Source organism: Lithobates pipiens, unplaced genomic scaffold, assembly GCF_037356315.1.
Source record: "Lithobates pipiens isolate NorthernLeopardFrog02 unplaced genomic scaffold, aLitPip1_a1.2 Scaffold_10, whole genome shotgun sequence".
NCBI classification, from domain to species: domain Eukaryota; kingdom Metazoa; phylum Chordata; class Amphibia; order Anura; family Ranidae; genus Lithobates; species Lithobates pipiens.
The window spans coordinates 222,101,673-222,118,670 of NW_027507686.1; the positions used below are offsets into that span (position 1 = coordinate 222,101,673).

At 39.9% G+C, this 16,998-nt stretch overlaps 1 protein-coding gene across 7 annotated transcripts in view; it reads left to right on the top strand.

Moving 5' to 3' along the window:
* Nucleotides 1-16,998, top strand: part of PHF21A (PHD finger protein 21A) — a 213,189-nt gene that overhangs the window by 141,241 nt on the left and 54,950 nt on the right. For all 7 annotated transcript variants that reach the window (XM_077461841.1, XM_077461830.1, XM_077461822.1 and 4 more), the window contains exon 5: nt 13,066-13,278. In XM_077461841.1, the coding sequence (XP_077317967.1) occupies nt 13,066-13,278 (213 nt within the window). The remainder of the gene's footprint in view (nt 1-13,065; nt 13,279-16,998) is intronic.

Here is a 16,998-nt window from a genome sequence, read left to right on the forward strand (position 1 = left end):
CAAAGAATTATTTTATGTACTGTGATCTTTGGAAATTTTAATGAACCAACCAAAGGATTTTCTGCACTACGGGAGTTTTTTGTGTGTTTTTTCTCCTCTGGAAATCCCTTGGACATCTGTGCCTCATCTGTGGAAGGGAACGCCCATTGGTGTGTGGTGTCTGTATGCTGGGAGTGTGCTTCAGAAGGGGCTCTTCATATCTTGCTGGCCGGTCACCAGCTTATGAGATCCTAGGAGCATTCCTGGTGCTCTACTACGCCTTGCTCGATCCCCCGATTTAAGGGCGGTCGCTGGCTTTCTGGTAAGCCTTCATTTTTTTATTGTGAGGTGATGGGCAGCAGTATTGGAAGCATATACCCAGGTTTTCGCATTGAAGATTCTCTTATTGGATACCTTCACTTATGAACTGTTTTTTGAGGCCTCAAAAAAATTGTGTTGAAATGCACATTTCTGTCACTAATGAAGTAACTACACAATCACATGTGAATATTTTTTGTATGCTTTTTTATTTGTACACTACTTTTTGATTATTAGGGACACATTATTATTATGTTGTACACATTGTAATCACATTCACTTTTACTATTAGTATATTATCCAGCGCTGCACTCTTATTTGTATTCAGGTCTGGAGATCTGCTTGGCCAGTCCATCACCTTTACCCTCAGCTTCCTTCGCAAGGCAGTGGTCATCTTGGAAGTGTGTTTTGGGGTTGTTTTCCTGTTGGAATACTGTCCTGCGGTCCAGTCTCTGAAGGGAGGGGGATCATGTTCTACTTCAGTATGTCACAGTACATGTTGGCATTCATGGTTCCCTCAATGAACTGTAGCTCCCCAGTGCCGGCAGCACTCATGCAGCCCCAGACCATGACACTCCCACCACCATGCTTGACTGTAGACAAGACACACTTGTCTTTGTACTCCTCACCTGGTTACCGCCACACATGCTTGGCACCATCTGAAACAAATAGGTTTATCTTGGCCTCATCCGACCACAGGACATGGTTCCAGTAATCAATGTCCTTAGTCTGCTTGTCTTCGGCAAACTGCGGGCTTTCTTGCGCATCATCTTTAGAAGAGGCTTCCTTCTGGGACGACAGTCATGCAGACTAATTTAATGCAGTGTGCAGCATATGGTCTGAGCACTGACAGGCTGATCCCCCACCCCTTCAACCTCTACAGCAATACTGGCAGCACCCATACATCTGTTTCCCAAAGACAACCTCTGGATATGACACTTAGCACGTGACCTCAACTTCTTTGGTCGACCATGGCGAGGCCTGTTCTGAGTGGAACCTGTCCTGTTAAACTGCTGTATGACCACCGGCCCACCATGCTGCAGCTCAGTTTAATGATCTTGGCAATCTTCTTAGTTAAAGCAGTAGTAAACCCGCACATTTTATTTTTATTTTTTTTAAACCTGCAAAGCAAAAGGCATAATGAGCTAGTATGCACCGCATACTAGCTCATTATGAAATACTTACCTTAGAACGAGGCCCCGACATCTGGCCCGATCCACGCCGAGGGAGCTGACATGCTCCCTCGGCGTTTCTTCCGTGTATCGCGGCTCCGGCGCTGTGAGTGGGCCGGAGCCGCGATATCGTCACTCCCACGCATGCGCGCGGGAGATTTCAGTCCGGCCGCTCTGCCGCTGCCGGATTTTGACGGCGAGTAACCCCTTGTGCGCATGCGCCGCTGCAGTCAGCGGCGCATACTGAGGGGAATATCTCCTAAACCGTACAGGTTTAGGAGATATTTTTTTTACCTACAGGTAAGCCTTATTATAGGCTTTCCTGTAGGTAAAAGTTAAAAATGTGGGTATACAACCACTTTAACCATGAATACTTTCTTATAACGTTTTATATTTTCATTAAGATATGTATTTTGTGCAGTAATCCACCTGCTTTAATTATTACCAAAGTACCAAATGTAGGCGCGTGTGTGTGTATGTATGTGTGTGTGTGTGTGTGTATATGTATATATATATATATATATATATATATATATATATATATATATATATATATATATATATATATATATATATATATATATATATATATATATATATATATATATATATATTATAATTTACACACACATATTTTCTTTAACTAATCATATATACCTCACGAAGAACTATACAGTAGTGGCTGCATTTTGTACATTTAATGAGATATTTACATATATTTTATAATATTATAAAACATTTTTTTATATTTTTTATATATATATATATATATATATATATATATATATATATATATATATATATATATATATATATATATATATATATATATATATATATATAAATCTTTTTTTTTTTTTTTTTATATACTACTTCTACTTGGTAGATTGTATTGTAAGGGAGCTTTTCAGACCGTGCATCATTTTATATGAGAGCAGTCAGTTGAGCTGCGCTAGCACCATTATTGACATTCATGTAATGTATGAATCAGTCCATACACTGATTACTTATGAACTTCCCTATTACAGCAAATCTCTTCGTATACCCCTGTATATCTTCTGTCTGTTGGAGGTGGAGTGTTTGGTGGCAGCTGGCAAGTTAGTTATGCATTATTCTAGCGATTTCAACCTTCACAAATCTTTAAAATAATGGATTTTCTTTTTCGAGTAGGGAGATAATTACTGAAAACAAAAGAATTTGAAATGACTTGTAACTAACTTTGCTCAATGGTGAAAGTCTATTCTAATGGTCTGTTTTATTTTCTTATAGCATACGTATGTTATGACATTTAGGGCAACTGTTGCATTCAAGCAGTCTTGTGTAGTTATTCATTCACATTTGCATTTTAATAACATTAGGATTTTCTAAAACATTTAAAGGGTCTGCCCAAACTTTTTTGTCTTTTTTTTTTTTTTTTGTTTCACTTTGGCGAGTGCTGAAAAGTTTTTATAGAGGTGCACCAAATGAAAATGTTGGTACTGAAAATGCAGAATGCACTTGACCGAAAAACCAGAACCTACGTTTTAAAAAAAAATATTTATATTTTTATATATAATTGTATTATATTCGACTTTTTAATTAATATCATCAATTTAAATTAATATGAATTGTCAGCCATTTCTGGCACCTTTTAGAGCAAGAAAAGAGAGAAATATATCCCTTTTAAGTTCTATGTATGTCTTCCCACTGGTCTGTTGGACTTCTTTATTGCTGTATGAAAATGCATGAAAATGCAGCAAGAAGATATCATTAACGCACCTGTTATGTTTTTGATGTGGTTTTTGAGTCACATGACCTATGAAAAACACACCATGAGCACAGTAAATCGCTGTGAATTTGCGGTTAAAATCGCAGCAAAAAGGCGGTGCATTTTCAGTGCCATTATGAGCACCTTTTTCACCTATCGCCATTCCAGCTGAAATTTTGGTGCATCTCTTAGATATAGGTGCATTGTAATCTATGGAACCATACACACAGCTGTATAAAGATGAATTGTGATGAGTACAGGGTTGTAAAACAAAAATGGAAAATTTTACATTTGAGTGCAGTAATTTATGCACATATAAGTGTTTACACACCTCTACATGTGTTTAAGTGTGTATTTTACAATGCTGGCAATGAAGAACATGTCTATATTGCCTGCTCTGTGCAGTGATTTTTCCACAGAGCAGCCCAGAGCCTCCTCTTCTTGGGTCCCGCGCTGCTCCCTATCTCTTCTCATTGGCTCACTGACTTTGACAGCAGCAGGAGCCAATGGCACTGTGCTGCGGTCTCCGGCAGCTGAGTCTCTTCTGCAACATTGCTGGCTTGAGATGGGGCTCAGGTAAGTATTAGGTGGGCTGCTGCACACTGAAGGTCTTTTTTTTTTTATCCTAATGTGTAGAATGCATTAGGATAAAATACCTTCTGCATTTACAGTCCCTTTTAGTGCCTTTACATTCCTTTAGAAATTCTCAATGAACCCTCTGTACATTGCTTTATACATTTTATAACAAATTCTGCAATAAAAAACAGGGATTTTTAGTTCATACATATTGCATTACACGTTTAAGCCTGCTAACTACATCAGTGTAATTCTCTTTTATGCTCATTTACGCAAGGTCTTTATGAAACATTTTACTCAATCTTTTTGTCAAAAAGATGCTGAGTATAAACATCAGCACATTTTTTTTTTATGCCTGTGTACAATTGGCCTTAATAATGAGATCTTTTGGTCTTTGGCATTTAAAGTATATCCAACGTAAAAACTTTACTTCCCGTCTCCATGCCATTTAGGAAGCTGGAAGTGATCTCTCCAAAGTGAAGGGAATCTTGTCAACAGGTTTTCCCATTAGAAGGTCTACACTTCTACTCCTCTTTTGAGGACCACTCAAAAATGTAGATTCTTTCCTTATTGTTAGTCCTATTAACAATGGTCTTTTGGACAAACGGAGTGGGTGATCTACCTAATGATGACACAAACAAAATTCTGAGGAGTCTTGCATCCTTCCATAACCTCATCCAAAGTGAAGAAAAAAAAATATTGGCTTTAGATACACTAGAAATGTCTGTACGCATGCTTTGATTTTGGGATGTCGATTGTGTTACGACGACCGATCGTCCACAAATCTTACCGTTTTGACAGCCGATTTTCACTTTTTCATCAAACAAAAGCTGGATGTGCAGACTATAACATTTTTTGTTGGATATGAACTCGACATCTGGTTTTTGTTTCATTAGTACGGTTTTCGTACGGAAAAAAAACCGTAAGAACAAAACTACGCATGCTCAGAAACAGAAGAATACATACAAAATTATTCAGCAGGTTACATCACTTCTGACCTTGTATTCTGTCAAACGAAAATTCTTGTAATTGTTGGCAACCTTTTTCAATTTCGACATGAGGCTAGCGTGTATACGAGGCTTAAGACCCCATACGTACTATTCGGTTTTCTGAAGATTTTTGTCTTCAGATTTACCAAAACCATATAATAGGAGGCCAAGCCTTAAGAGTTTCAATTTGTATGCAATCAGGAAGGCCCTTGCACTACATGGTTTTGGCAAATCTGAAGACAAAAATCTGTAGAAAATCTAATAGTGTGTATTGGACCTTAAAGTGGTTGTAAACCCTTACAAACCACTTTGACCTACAGGTAAGCCTAGATTAAGGCTTACCTGTAGGTCCAAGAAATATCTCCCAAACCTATACGGAGACTAGCACCGCTGTCTCGGCTCCCGTGCGCATGCGCGGGAGTGACGTCATCGCGGCTTCGCCGAATGACAGCTGCGGAGCTGCGAGACCCACCGAGAAGATGGATGCGCCGAACTACAGGGGACAGCGGTGACTTTGCTGGCTCCTGTGTCAGGTAAGTGACACATAATGGGCTACTATGCGATGCATAGTAGTCCATTATGCTTTGCCTTTGCAGGGAATGAAAGTGGAAGTAAACCCATTAGGGTTTACTTCCTCTTTAAGCCTTGTACACACGGTCAGATTATCGGACGAATTTTCGTCAGTTTTTTTGTTCGATGCTAGTCTCAAGTCGAAAGTAAAGAGGGGGTACTCGCCATCAGAAAATTTTCTGACTACAGAATTCAAAGTCAGAAGTAACGTAATGTTTTGAATTGTTTTGTATGTGTTCTTTCATTTCTGAGCATGCCTAGACTTGCTCTTCAGATGCGTTTATTTATTTTTTGTGTCAGAAAACTGTGCAAATGAAAAGAAAATTTAAACCTTGTCACATCAGACAAAAATTTTCAAGCCTGCACATCCAGTTTTTGTCTGATGAAAATTCGTAATCGGCTGTCAAAAGGAGGATACTAACGATCAGAAAATCAGCAGATCGTTCATCAGAAGAAATTTATCTTCAGATTTCTAACCGTGTGCACAGACGGGCCTTTAGGCCTAACTCCAGAAATTACAAAAAAAGGCCTCTCGCCCTAACTTGCACACTCCATGGGTTAATTTTTTGTGTATTTAGGTAAGGAATGCACTTTATTTACAGACCGGATTAAATGACTGCAGTGCACAGAGGAAACATTGGCGAGTCCTTTTTCAAGGCTGCGAGGGAGGCTTGCTTTGTTACGGCTTCTTCTTTGCAGTTGAAACAGCAAAAATGAAGACTGTCAGATAAACTGACTTCCAAATAAGGCCACGTTGTGTGTGACTTCCTATCATTTAATTGTTTTGTCACACCGTTGTCCATCACCAATAAAACTGCCTTTCACTGGAGGCATGGCTGTAATGAGGAGGCAAAGTGTATTAAATGTGATGTGTAATGCACTGAATCACTTGCTGCCAGAGTAATGTCCAAGTCATTTATCCTCCTGATTGTGCACTTCATGTATTCTTTCCTCCTTGCGTTCATGTATAATTGAGCTGAGCGCGTCTGCTGCGAGTAACAGAGCTGTATTGAATTTTTGCTTAAGTCTGCACTATTAAAACGTCCCTGTTGTCATTTGCGTAGGATTTTCAGACTCCAAAAGGCCTTATCAAATGTAGCCAGTTGGTGCTGCTGTTGTACAAATGCAGGGGAGCTTCTCCTGTGGAAGGTTAATGGAGCATAATTATAAAGGAAGATGAATTGTTAAACCACTCCGCTTCTTATACCTGTGCTGCGAGTGGAAAGTGCTTCCCTTTTTTTTGTATAGCATTAAACATATGTGCAACAATTTATCTCTAAAAAGCGTCTCTCTGAACCTAATGAATGACATCTTTCATTCTCAAAGGCCCACTATTATAAAAATAAACTGTATTCTGATAATGGTGATAATAGAAAAAAATGTATTCAGTATAGGAGTTTTCATTTTTTTTTTTTTCTTCCACATTTATATTAAAATCTGGCTTTTCAGCAAAATTGACACTTAAAGCGGGAAGGATAAAACATCGCCAGATGCTTGGAACAGTCAGTTTTTATGAATATGGTTTAAACCTTTTTCCAAAAAGGTATTAGCTGTAGGTTGGGTTTTAAGGCCCCTTCCACACAGGGTGGACTCCATTGGAGTCGTCCTGCTCAACGGGGGAATCTGTCCGCTGAGCCCCACTGAGCAGGCAGACAGCTAGTCAGTGTTTCCTCTGCTTATGGCAGTGGTTCTCATCTCCTGTCCTCAGGACCCACTAACAGGCCAGATTTTAAGTATTACCTTGGGGAGAGGCAGACTAGAATACTGCAATCACTGCGCAGCAAATGATATTACCTGTGTATTTATCTTGCAAACTTGGCCTGTTAGTGGGTCCTGAAGACAAGAGTTGAGAACCACTGGCTTATGGAGATCGGACATAGCCCTCTATCCTGTATGGGCAGCCAGATGTAAACATGGACCACTTGTCTTTTTACACCTGACTGACATCCTATCTGATCTGCCAGATGGATGAGGACGGACAGGAAACTGGATAGTCCGATCGGGTCCGCCTGAAAAATCAGTCTGCTAGTGTTATATAGTTACATAGTAAGGTTGAATAAAGACACCAGTCCATCTAGTTCAACCTGAGTGAATGTCTACAGTTGTCCCCATCCCTGTACATTGTGTCTCATTTAAGATGCTCCTCTATTATATCTTATTTATTTAAGGTACCCATATAGCACCGTCAATTTACACAGTGCTCCACACATACATCGCACACTCACATCAGTCCCTACCCTCAAGGAGCCCACAATCCAAGGTCCCAAGTTCATATACTAGGGCCAATTTTGTACAGAAGTCAATTAACCTCCCTGCCTGTCTTTGGAGTGTGGGAGGAAACCGGAGTACCCGGAGGAAACCCACGCAGGCACAGAGAGAACATGTAAACTCCAGGCAGGTAGTGTTGTGGTTGGGATTTATACTAGCGACCCTTTTTAATGCTAGGTGAGAGTGCTACCCACTACACCACTGTGCCGCCTACTGTGAAAAGGGCCTAATTTTGTTTACCAATTACTTGAAGTTCAATTAGGACTTCATGTCCTCACTTGTCCCCAAGTTACAAATCTGCAGTAATTTCACTGCAGAACAGACATTGAAGGCAGGGAAGAATAATGGCTATACTGGCAGGACCAACAATGAAACCGTTTTCCGGGGACTCAGAGTTTTCCACATTTTCTACAAAATTAATATAGGTCCCCACATTGATAAAAGAGAAAAGTGTATTTATTAACCTTTTGCTTTAGAACCAGTAAAGCTTTGCCATCATGATCAGTGGATTGTAGGTGCAATGCACAGGCTCCTGCAAACCCGTCCTCCAGGATGGTAACGGCATATGGACCTTCAGTTATGGGGTTGGAGGATTTAATCAATGAACTACATGTGTGGTGAGGGGCGTGGTTTGAGAGTGGGGAGTTTGGGTATGTGACCACGTCACACCCTAAATTTGGGTTGAAAATAAAACGTGGTTGCAATGCTAGAATTGGACTTTAATCAGTCTTCTTGTAGTATATCCTCAAAGGCAGTGGGAAAGCTCTGATCTTCAAAATGTAGCACATTTCAAACACGATAGTGAGAAAGCTGCCTTTCAGATGCAGTGAGATTTTCATATGTTTGCAGAACTGTTCAGTTTTCTTGGGCCCCTTTAAGACATTCATTTTGATCAGGTCCACCTGTCAGTTTTTCAGGCAGATCTAATTGGAAGGCCCATTGATCCCTATGGACAGGTGGGTGTAAATGGACTTGTGAAAACACGCTCGTGTATTTTGATGCCTGGAAGCCTCTGGTGCTACGTACAGTGACCACTTAAAGTTGGAGTAAACCCGCTGACTTTTTTTTTTAGACCTGCAAGGGAAAAGGCATAATGAGCTAGTATGCACCGCATACTAGCTCATTATGAAATACCTTAGAACAAGCCCCTGACATCTCGGCCGATCCACGCCTAGGGAGCTGACACGTTCCCCTCGGCGTGTCTTCTGGGTATCGCGGCTCTGGCGCTGTGAGTAGTCGGAGCCGCGATATCGCCACTCCCGCACCTGCGCGCGGGAGATTTCTTTCCGGCTGGGTCTGCTGGGCTTTCAGCCGAAAACCCCCTGTGCGCATGCGCCGCTGCAGTCAGCGGCTCATTGCAAGGGGAATATCTCCTAAACCGTACAGGTTTAGGAGATTTTTTTTATTTATTTATTTTTTTTTTTAACTAAAGGTAAGCATTATTATAGGCTTACCTGTAGGTAAAAGTAAAAAACCCTATACAACCGCTTTAATGCAAGTAGTGGTACATACCTACTTACAGCCGCCTACACCTATTCATGTCCATGGGTTGCTATACTCGGCTCCCAAACACAAAAATATGTGCATGACCTCAATGCTAATAAAGCCTAGATTTGCATAAAAGCTTGCAAAACATAAACATGCCAAATGAAGAATGAAAACTATAATGGCAGACTACCCCCAACATAGTTATAAATGATGTAGATATGTGGAAGTATTTTTTTAATATTATGAATACAAAGGTATGTGGCGCTAACCACATACCTTTTGTACTAATTTATTTTTTCTGTGTGGGAACACTTTTATATGTTGGCAGCTTCTCATATTCTTATTTTGTTTATTTGAGCGAGTTTGGTTTTTCGCATTAGTTCTTTTCTCTTTTATTTTTTGTTATGCTATTTTTTTTTTTTTCAAGGCCTCCTAAGCTTTGGATTGCTTTTCCTGCTGTAATACAGAATTGTCACTAGATTGGCCTATCCTCTTTAATAAATGCACAGCCCTTCTTGTGTGTGCTGTATGTAGATATATACACACACACCTTAGAACTTGTTACACAGTTAACTGATGTGGAACTTTGGGCTAATTTTGTGCTTCACAGTAACATCGCCCACTTCATGCCTCTCAGCCCTCAGTGCCTGTTCTATCTTCTTTTCATAAATTGTTAACGTTGCAGGGAAAAAAAAAAAATTCACAGGATCAGATCTTTCAGTTGGTTCCACACAGGGCTGCAGGCAAGCAAAGCCAGCTGACCACCCTCTGTAAATATCAAGCCTCAGACTATGAGTTGACTTGCATTCATTATCTCTGATGCATGCATTCAGATGTGAGATTTGTTTTTCATCCTGCTACCGAAGAAAATTTGCTTGCATATTTGTTCTGTTTGTGAAGGTTTTGTTTCATTTCTGAAGCAGCAGAAAGGAGGGAGGGTTAGAAAATGTGATGCGACTCACTTTAACTCCTACCGTCACAATTCATGGTTGGACTTCTCTTGTTTAAAACCATCTGGCTTTATCATTCTTATAGCAACCTGCTTCATACTGTTCCCTTCTGCTGAGCCTCTGTAGGCAGAAAGAGATCTTGTATTGTTGAAGCTTGCACGTCCATCAGAAATTCAGTAAGGATATTGGGTCTCTAATGTACCAAGAAACTTTTTGCTAAAAGAATGGCTGTTCTTGTTCCTTCTTTAGTACCTGTGCAGCCTTCTATTTAAAAATGTGTCTGGCAAATGACAGATGGCTGGCACCACAGCCTCCTTGTATTGCCAGGCCTCCCCCATCTCTGTTGCCTCGTTTTTTTTTTTTTTTTCCTCCTTCATCTTTAGTGTGTTCCTGTATCTCTCAGCTGCAGCCATCAAGTCTTTTGTCAGCCTGGAGAGGCTTGATGACGATCTGCAGTCTTTTACTGAACTCTGAAAATGTGTATTTTGATGACTTCTTTAATTCTCCTGGAAGTTCTGCAATCGTCCGAGATGGACAGAGATATGTTGGATGAAACTGGTCCAGATCTGTGGATTGTGAAATATTGGAAAAAAATGTTACATCTACAATACTATTTGGAAAGTTCATGTCACTGCTGTTTTTAACTCATATATATATATATATATATATATATATATATATATATATATATATATATATATATATATATATATATATATATATATATATATATATATATACACAGGCTTTTCTCCAGTCTGCAGTATGTGTTGTATTACAACAAAGAAACCTTTTCATGTCCCTTTTCATGGTGGGGATAGAAAGTTACTGTATCTGAATGTCACCGTGCTCAATTTTGCTAGTAGACAGATATGCTGGTGGCATTAAAACTGGCAAATGCAGGGAAACCCATAGATATAAGGAGATAACTCCTAGAGGGGTAAGAAACAAAGGGTTTCCAGTAAGGCTCATGCACACTGAACACGTTATAAAAACGCCAGTAGCTTTAGCTGTAAAATGCCGTATTAAAAACACAAATTTTACAGCCTTTTTGGCATTAGCATTTTTTTTATTTTATTATTTTATTTTTTTTAAGCAAAACCATACTCCCACAAAAGCTTTTTGGCTCAAAGTTTTTCAGAGTTGGGACGTATTTACAGCTGAAAAACTCCTCTTCAAACCCACTAGTTTTGGAGAGAATGTCCCTGGCCAAATAAACGCTGCTGGGGGGGTTTACTGGCTGCAGAAAAATACACCTGAAGCAAAAAACAGCAGCTGTAAGCTGTGTGCATGAGGCCTTGGGGTTCATTTACACTAGCTGTTGGGGGGGGGGGGGGGGTGGTAGTAAAACCATGTGTTTTTACTGCTCCTAAACCCTGCCCCTCCTTTAGCTGTAAATGCAGAGGTGGGATGTACACAATCCATGGCTGAGATGCTTTGCTTCATGGCCACAAGTGGAATTATATCCCCTGTCCTGTATGGCAAGTACCATCTGCTGCCAAACGCAATCCATCCAGGTAAATGGGGTCATTCAGCATTTAGGGGGTAAAAATAAGCGTTACTTCTTACTTCCTGTCAAATCTTCTTTTACACGACAGCACTAATTGATGATGTGAACAGCACAATTAGTAAAAGTAGAACTATGGACAAAAAATAATAATTCTATTTTGCATAGTGTGATTGAGGGTCATAACTTGTCAGTATATTTTTTGCCATCTGTATGCCATTGGGGAGATTTCCCTTCACTTCCTGCCCCATAGCCAAAACAGGAAGTGAGAGGAAATCCCTGCAAATTAAAGGAATCCCTTGCGACCCCCAGGTCATCAGAACTAGTGCTCCCTTAGAAGATTTCCCTTCCTATTACTTTTCCGGGGACAACTCAAAATTTGGGATTTTCTTTTACTTTTCACTTTCAATGATAATTGTAAAAAGGACAAATAGAGAGGGGGGATCTCCCTAATGGCAAAGGCACAGACCGCAATAAGAAATGGACAGGTGTTCTCATTTTCTCTCCACTCTATCCAAAAAAAAAAAAAAAAAACGTTTTAAGACCCCATGATCAACTTAAAAAAAAATGCAGGTAGAAGATACTTGATTTTTCTATTTTAAATGCTTACTTGAAGTATTTTTCTTTTCCACAAGTGATTTATTTATTTTTATTTTTTTATTCCTTGCAATGTATCTTTGAACTAGCTAGAAAATATGACTACTTGAAGAAGAGGCCGTTCCTTAGCACAACCCCCTCCCTCCTTGTATGGCATTGCCGTCTTCTCTTTAGCGAGTGTCTAATCCAGTGATTCTCAACCAGGGTTCCGTTCGCATTGGGCCATTTCTGCCTCTCAGATAAGTTCCCACCGACACCATTGATCTTTTTAGCTATCTGTAAGGAAGTAATTCTTCCCAATGACCACAAGTGTAAGGACCATTCTTCCCACTGACCATCACACTAATGTATCATGAGTTGTAGATTTCTAATTTTTAGCAGGGGTTCCTCCGAGACTGAAGAACTATTTCAAGGGTTCCTCTGTGTTGAAAAGGTTGAGAAAGGCTGGTCTAATCTCTCTCTATGCTGGTCCAGATCCTCCACCCTCCCCATCACTCCCCTATGGAGTGTCACTTCAGTGACCGTCTGCTGGGGCTGCTAACATCTCGTCCAAAATGGTGGCACCCAGCAACAGTCTCAGGGTTGTTGGATACCTGGACATGGGATTCTTACAGGTAAATAACATCCAACATATGTTCATCTGCAAACTTATGGAAATATTTATGTTGCAATGAATAGTCTGGCAACAAGGTCTTTTTAAACATGTACTGTGGATATTTTGGGTTCCCAATATGCATTAGCTGAATTGGCTGCTCACTAGTACCTATAGGGTCTTAGGCGGTTTGTTTGTTGCTAAAGTAGTGTAAAGTATACCAGTGTTTATGAAAGTGCTGTAACCCAGAACATAACATTGACTGATAGTGAGTGTGACTATCATCTTATGTAAGTGTATTGTGTTTTGCAGAAACTTGTAGTGGAACAACTTCGAAAGAATCTTATAGTGAAACAGGAACTCCCAGACAATAAACTTCTTATCCAGCCTCTGCTCCATCTAGAAAGCAAACCGCCAATACCACAAGTGCAGCATCAAACACATCAGATACAATTGCAACAGCTCCATGCCCAGCAGGTGTCCCACTCATCTGCAACACCTCTTCCAGGCCTGAGTGGTGCACAGGTGAGTGCAGAAGACTGTAGAGGGTACCAATGTTGTTGTTTTTTAATGTTGAATGTTTAACATGTCTTAGCCCAAAATGAAAAACCTCTTAAAGGTCTTCTAGAAACAGAAATTTGATGAATTGTATAGCCCCTCATCTGCTGTTGGTAGCTTTCTATTTGAACAGTGGACAGAAGTTTCCTTAATACATCCTTGCCCTTTTCTCAATAAAAAAAGAGTAGTTTTATGTTTGTCATTTACTTTTATTTCAAGAAATCTGCTTATGGGAAAAAGAAAAGGGTTTTAAAGTTGAACTCCAGGAATTTATGCAGCTTTAAAAATGAGCTTGGAACTGTTAGATATACTGATGATTGTGCACATCTTGTGTACCAAATATATAAAAAAAAAACCTGCTCCGGGTGAGAATTAGACAGGTTTGTGTTATCCACATATGGGTGCTCACCATCACAACACCGCACATCCAGAAGAAAGGTGCACACACCACTGCCGATTTTGTATAAACAATTTATTGTATAATCTTCAAGATCAGATAACACTTGGGAGGACACAAAGTAGCTGCTATTGTCACATTTCGCACGAAAGTGTGCTTATGGGTGTTATGATTAAGCACAAGTTTGTGTGAAATGTGTCAACAGCAGCAACTTTGTGTCCCAAGGCCTCTTGTACACTGCTGCTTGTAAGGTCTCATGTACACTGCTGCTTGTAAGGTCTCATGTACACTGCTGCTGGTAAACGGACATTCAGAGGCAGTTGGCTGCTTTTTTCAGCAGCCCCAGAACTCATCCAATGTTCTCTTATGTGTACATGTACACAGGTTCATTCAATGTCATTTTTAGGCAGTTGCGTTTATAGGCTTTTCTTTGAAGGCAAAAAATGAGTTCAGACGTTTCAGACACCAAACGCGGCAACTCACGTTTAGCCGCCTTTCGTTTACAGGTGTTTTTTCATTTTTGGCTATTTAAAAAAAAAAAGAATTTTTTCTCAAAGGTTTCTAAACGCAAACGTGACAAAATGGAAGTTTTAAACGTGGGTGGGTTACTATCTGTCAAGTAAAATCGTTCACAAGAGGTTGTAAAAACGTCCTGTGTACATTAAGCCTTAGTGTTATTTGCTCTTGAAGAATATACAATAAATGGTTTATACATATCGGCAGTGATGTGTTGACATTTCTTCTGGTGGTAACAAATGTGTTTCTGTGCCATGAATGTTTGTTTACCCCCGTATGTATTTTATAAGGTCTCATGTACACTGCTGCTGCTAAACAGGGGTTTAGGAGCAGTTGGGCATTTTTTTTTCAACTGCCCTCTGAACTCTCCTCTGTTATCTTATCAGTACATGTACACAGGGTCGTTTCTAGGCAGTTGAGTTGAGAGGCCTTTTTTGGAAAGCAAAAAAACGAGTTCAGACGCCGAGTTTAGAGGAATTTCAAGTGCCAAATGCTGCTAAGCGTGAGTTACATAATTTTTCGTTTTTGGCTAATATAAGTATATCAATAGTGGTAGCTTACACCTCGTTGGACCTAACACATAGTAAGCTGGAGTTCAGCTTTAAATTCTGCACTAACCACAAAATCCACAAGTGTTGTTTGAACTGTTTAAGTGAAATTAAACCTAAAAAAAAAATGCTGACAGCTAGGGTTATTTTATGACAGAAGAGACACTGTTACTGTATTTCTGCATGCACAGCTCAGTGTACATTTATAACACCGTTCTGTGCCATGATATGAGATCATTGTGGCATGGCCAACCAATTGGGCACAGGTTTGTAACCCGAAAAAATAAAGGGAGATGATGGCAGCACCAACAGTGAATCACTTGCCAGGTAAGTCCGCCATAATGTGCTAATATACGGTGCATACAATGCACATTATGCCTAGCAGCCTTTTCCCCAACCCTGCCAGGTCAGTCTGCACAGCCTTAGGAAAAATCAGTGGATAATAAAAGGTCCCAGAGTCAAAGTGCCTAAAAGGGCATTTTACAGAGAGAAGACACCAAAATTACTGCATCTGTCGTTTTCCTCTGTTTTCCTCTATGTAAAGCACTAATGGGCATTTAACTGGCATGGTTGGAAGAGAGAGAAGTGTGGGGGGACATGTACACCACCCGCAGCCATTGAGGAGGAGACGGGGGAGCATAGCAACTACTGGTCTTTATGAATCAAAAATGATAGACACTGAGCTATTATGCTGCTGGAATCTGGGTGGGTTTTTAAAATGGCTAGAGAACTGCATTGTAAAACACAAAAATATTGATTGAAAGTAAGAAGTTGCCTTTCTGAACATGACAAAAAAATGTCAGCTTTCATAGGAGGTTCCAGAGCATTTATTTGTATTTGCAGGTGTTGGCACCCCCTGCTGGATACCTTAACTTTTTGAGTCAATTCAGTGTCAAGACTCTGATTTAGCTCAAACACTGCCTTTCAGAATGTAAGATAGATGCAGTAACACAAAAATAGCATTTGTACCAGTAAATGCTGACATGTTCAGTTTTTAATTGCCTTTTTCCCCCCTGTCTATATTAAATCTGCTAACCTGTCATGCCTGGATTGTAGAGGCCTGTGAGAAAAGGTGTTGGCTGAGAGGACATCCAGTAACTTATGAGACTTGTTTCTGGAAATAGCCACCGTCAGCGTGGGAGTTAGAACTTCACATACCATGTGATAAAATTATTTTAAAAAAAAGATCTGTGATTGTTGGCAGGGAATTACTTTGCTATTTTTTTATCAGCACTTTAAGATCCAGGTTTTCTAATGAATTAAGTATAGTATGGCAACAGTATATGCCAAGCCACCACTCCTATCACAAAGTAAGGGGTGCTCTGAGGACGTTCTCAGTGGTCTGCTCTGTCGGTAAATGGTTTTCTTTTTTATATACCATATATTACTAAAATTATTAATATATTGTTCGCTGTGCTGACCCCCCCCCCCCCCCCCCCCAAAAAAAAAAATTAGTATTGTGGATAAGGGTACACTCCCTTTTTAACATTTATATGTTGTGTAGCCTTGTAGGCTGACATTCAAATAGATTTAATTGGGGATTTTTCTTTTGAATCTACACACCTATTTATGCACAGAATATTTTTACTGTGACACACGTTAAAGTAGAAATAGCATCACAATAACCCATCTGTTATGATCCCCCTTTGCTCTGGTCCTCCCTGTATACAGTACATTTTCTAATAAGTCACTTTCTCAATTATATCTTTTTTTTTTTTTTTTTTTTAAGTTTGTCTGTAAACTCCAGCTCACCCCTCACTCTTTGTGGCTGGTGGAGGTTTACACTCTCCTTGCCAACAATGCCTGGGACTATGGATGCTGGCGAGATGATATTGTGTTGCTAAGATATTCAGAATCTACTTTAAAGTCGATTTAAACTCTGTCACTAAAATGTGTTAAGATAAGTGTTAAAGCCTAAGTGCAGCCTAAATAAAAAACTGAAAAATCTGCATAAGGATGTGCCCCTTGTGTTGATGTCTATTCTATTGGGTGAAATCCTCCTCTGTCCATGCTTCCCCCACCCCTGCCGCCGTAATTGTCTGGTGTGACAGGTGTTAATAGAACTAGATGAGAGCATGTGACAGCCCTTTTGTTTGATTTAACCCTTGCCGCACCAGAAGATGGGAGGGTAGGGCATGGTCCAAGGAGGATTCTACCTATTAGAAGAGGTGTCTGCACAAGGAACATACCTGGAAGTTATGTCCCTTGTTCTGCTGCTTTCTCTAG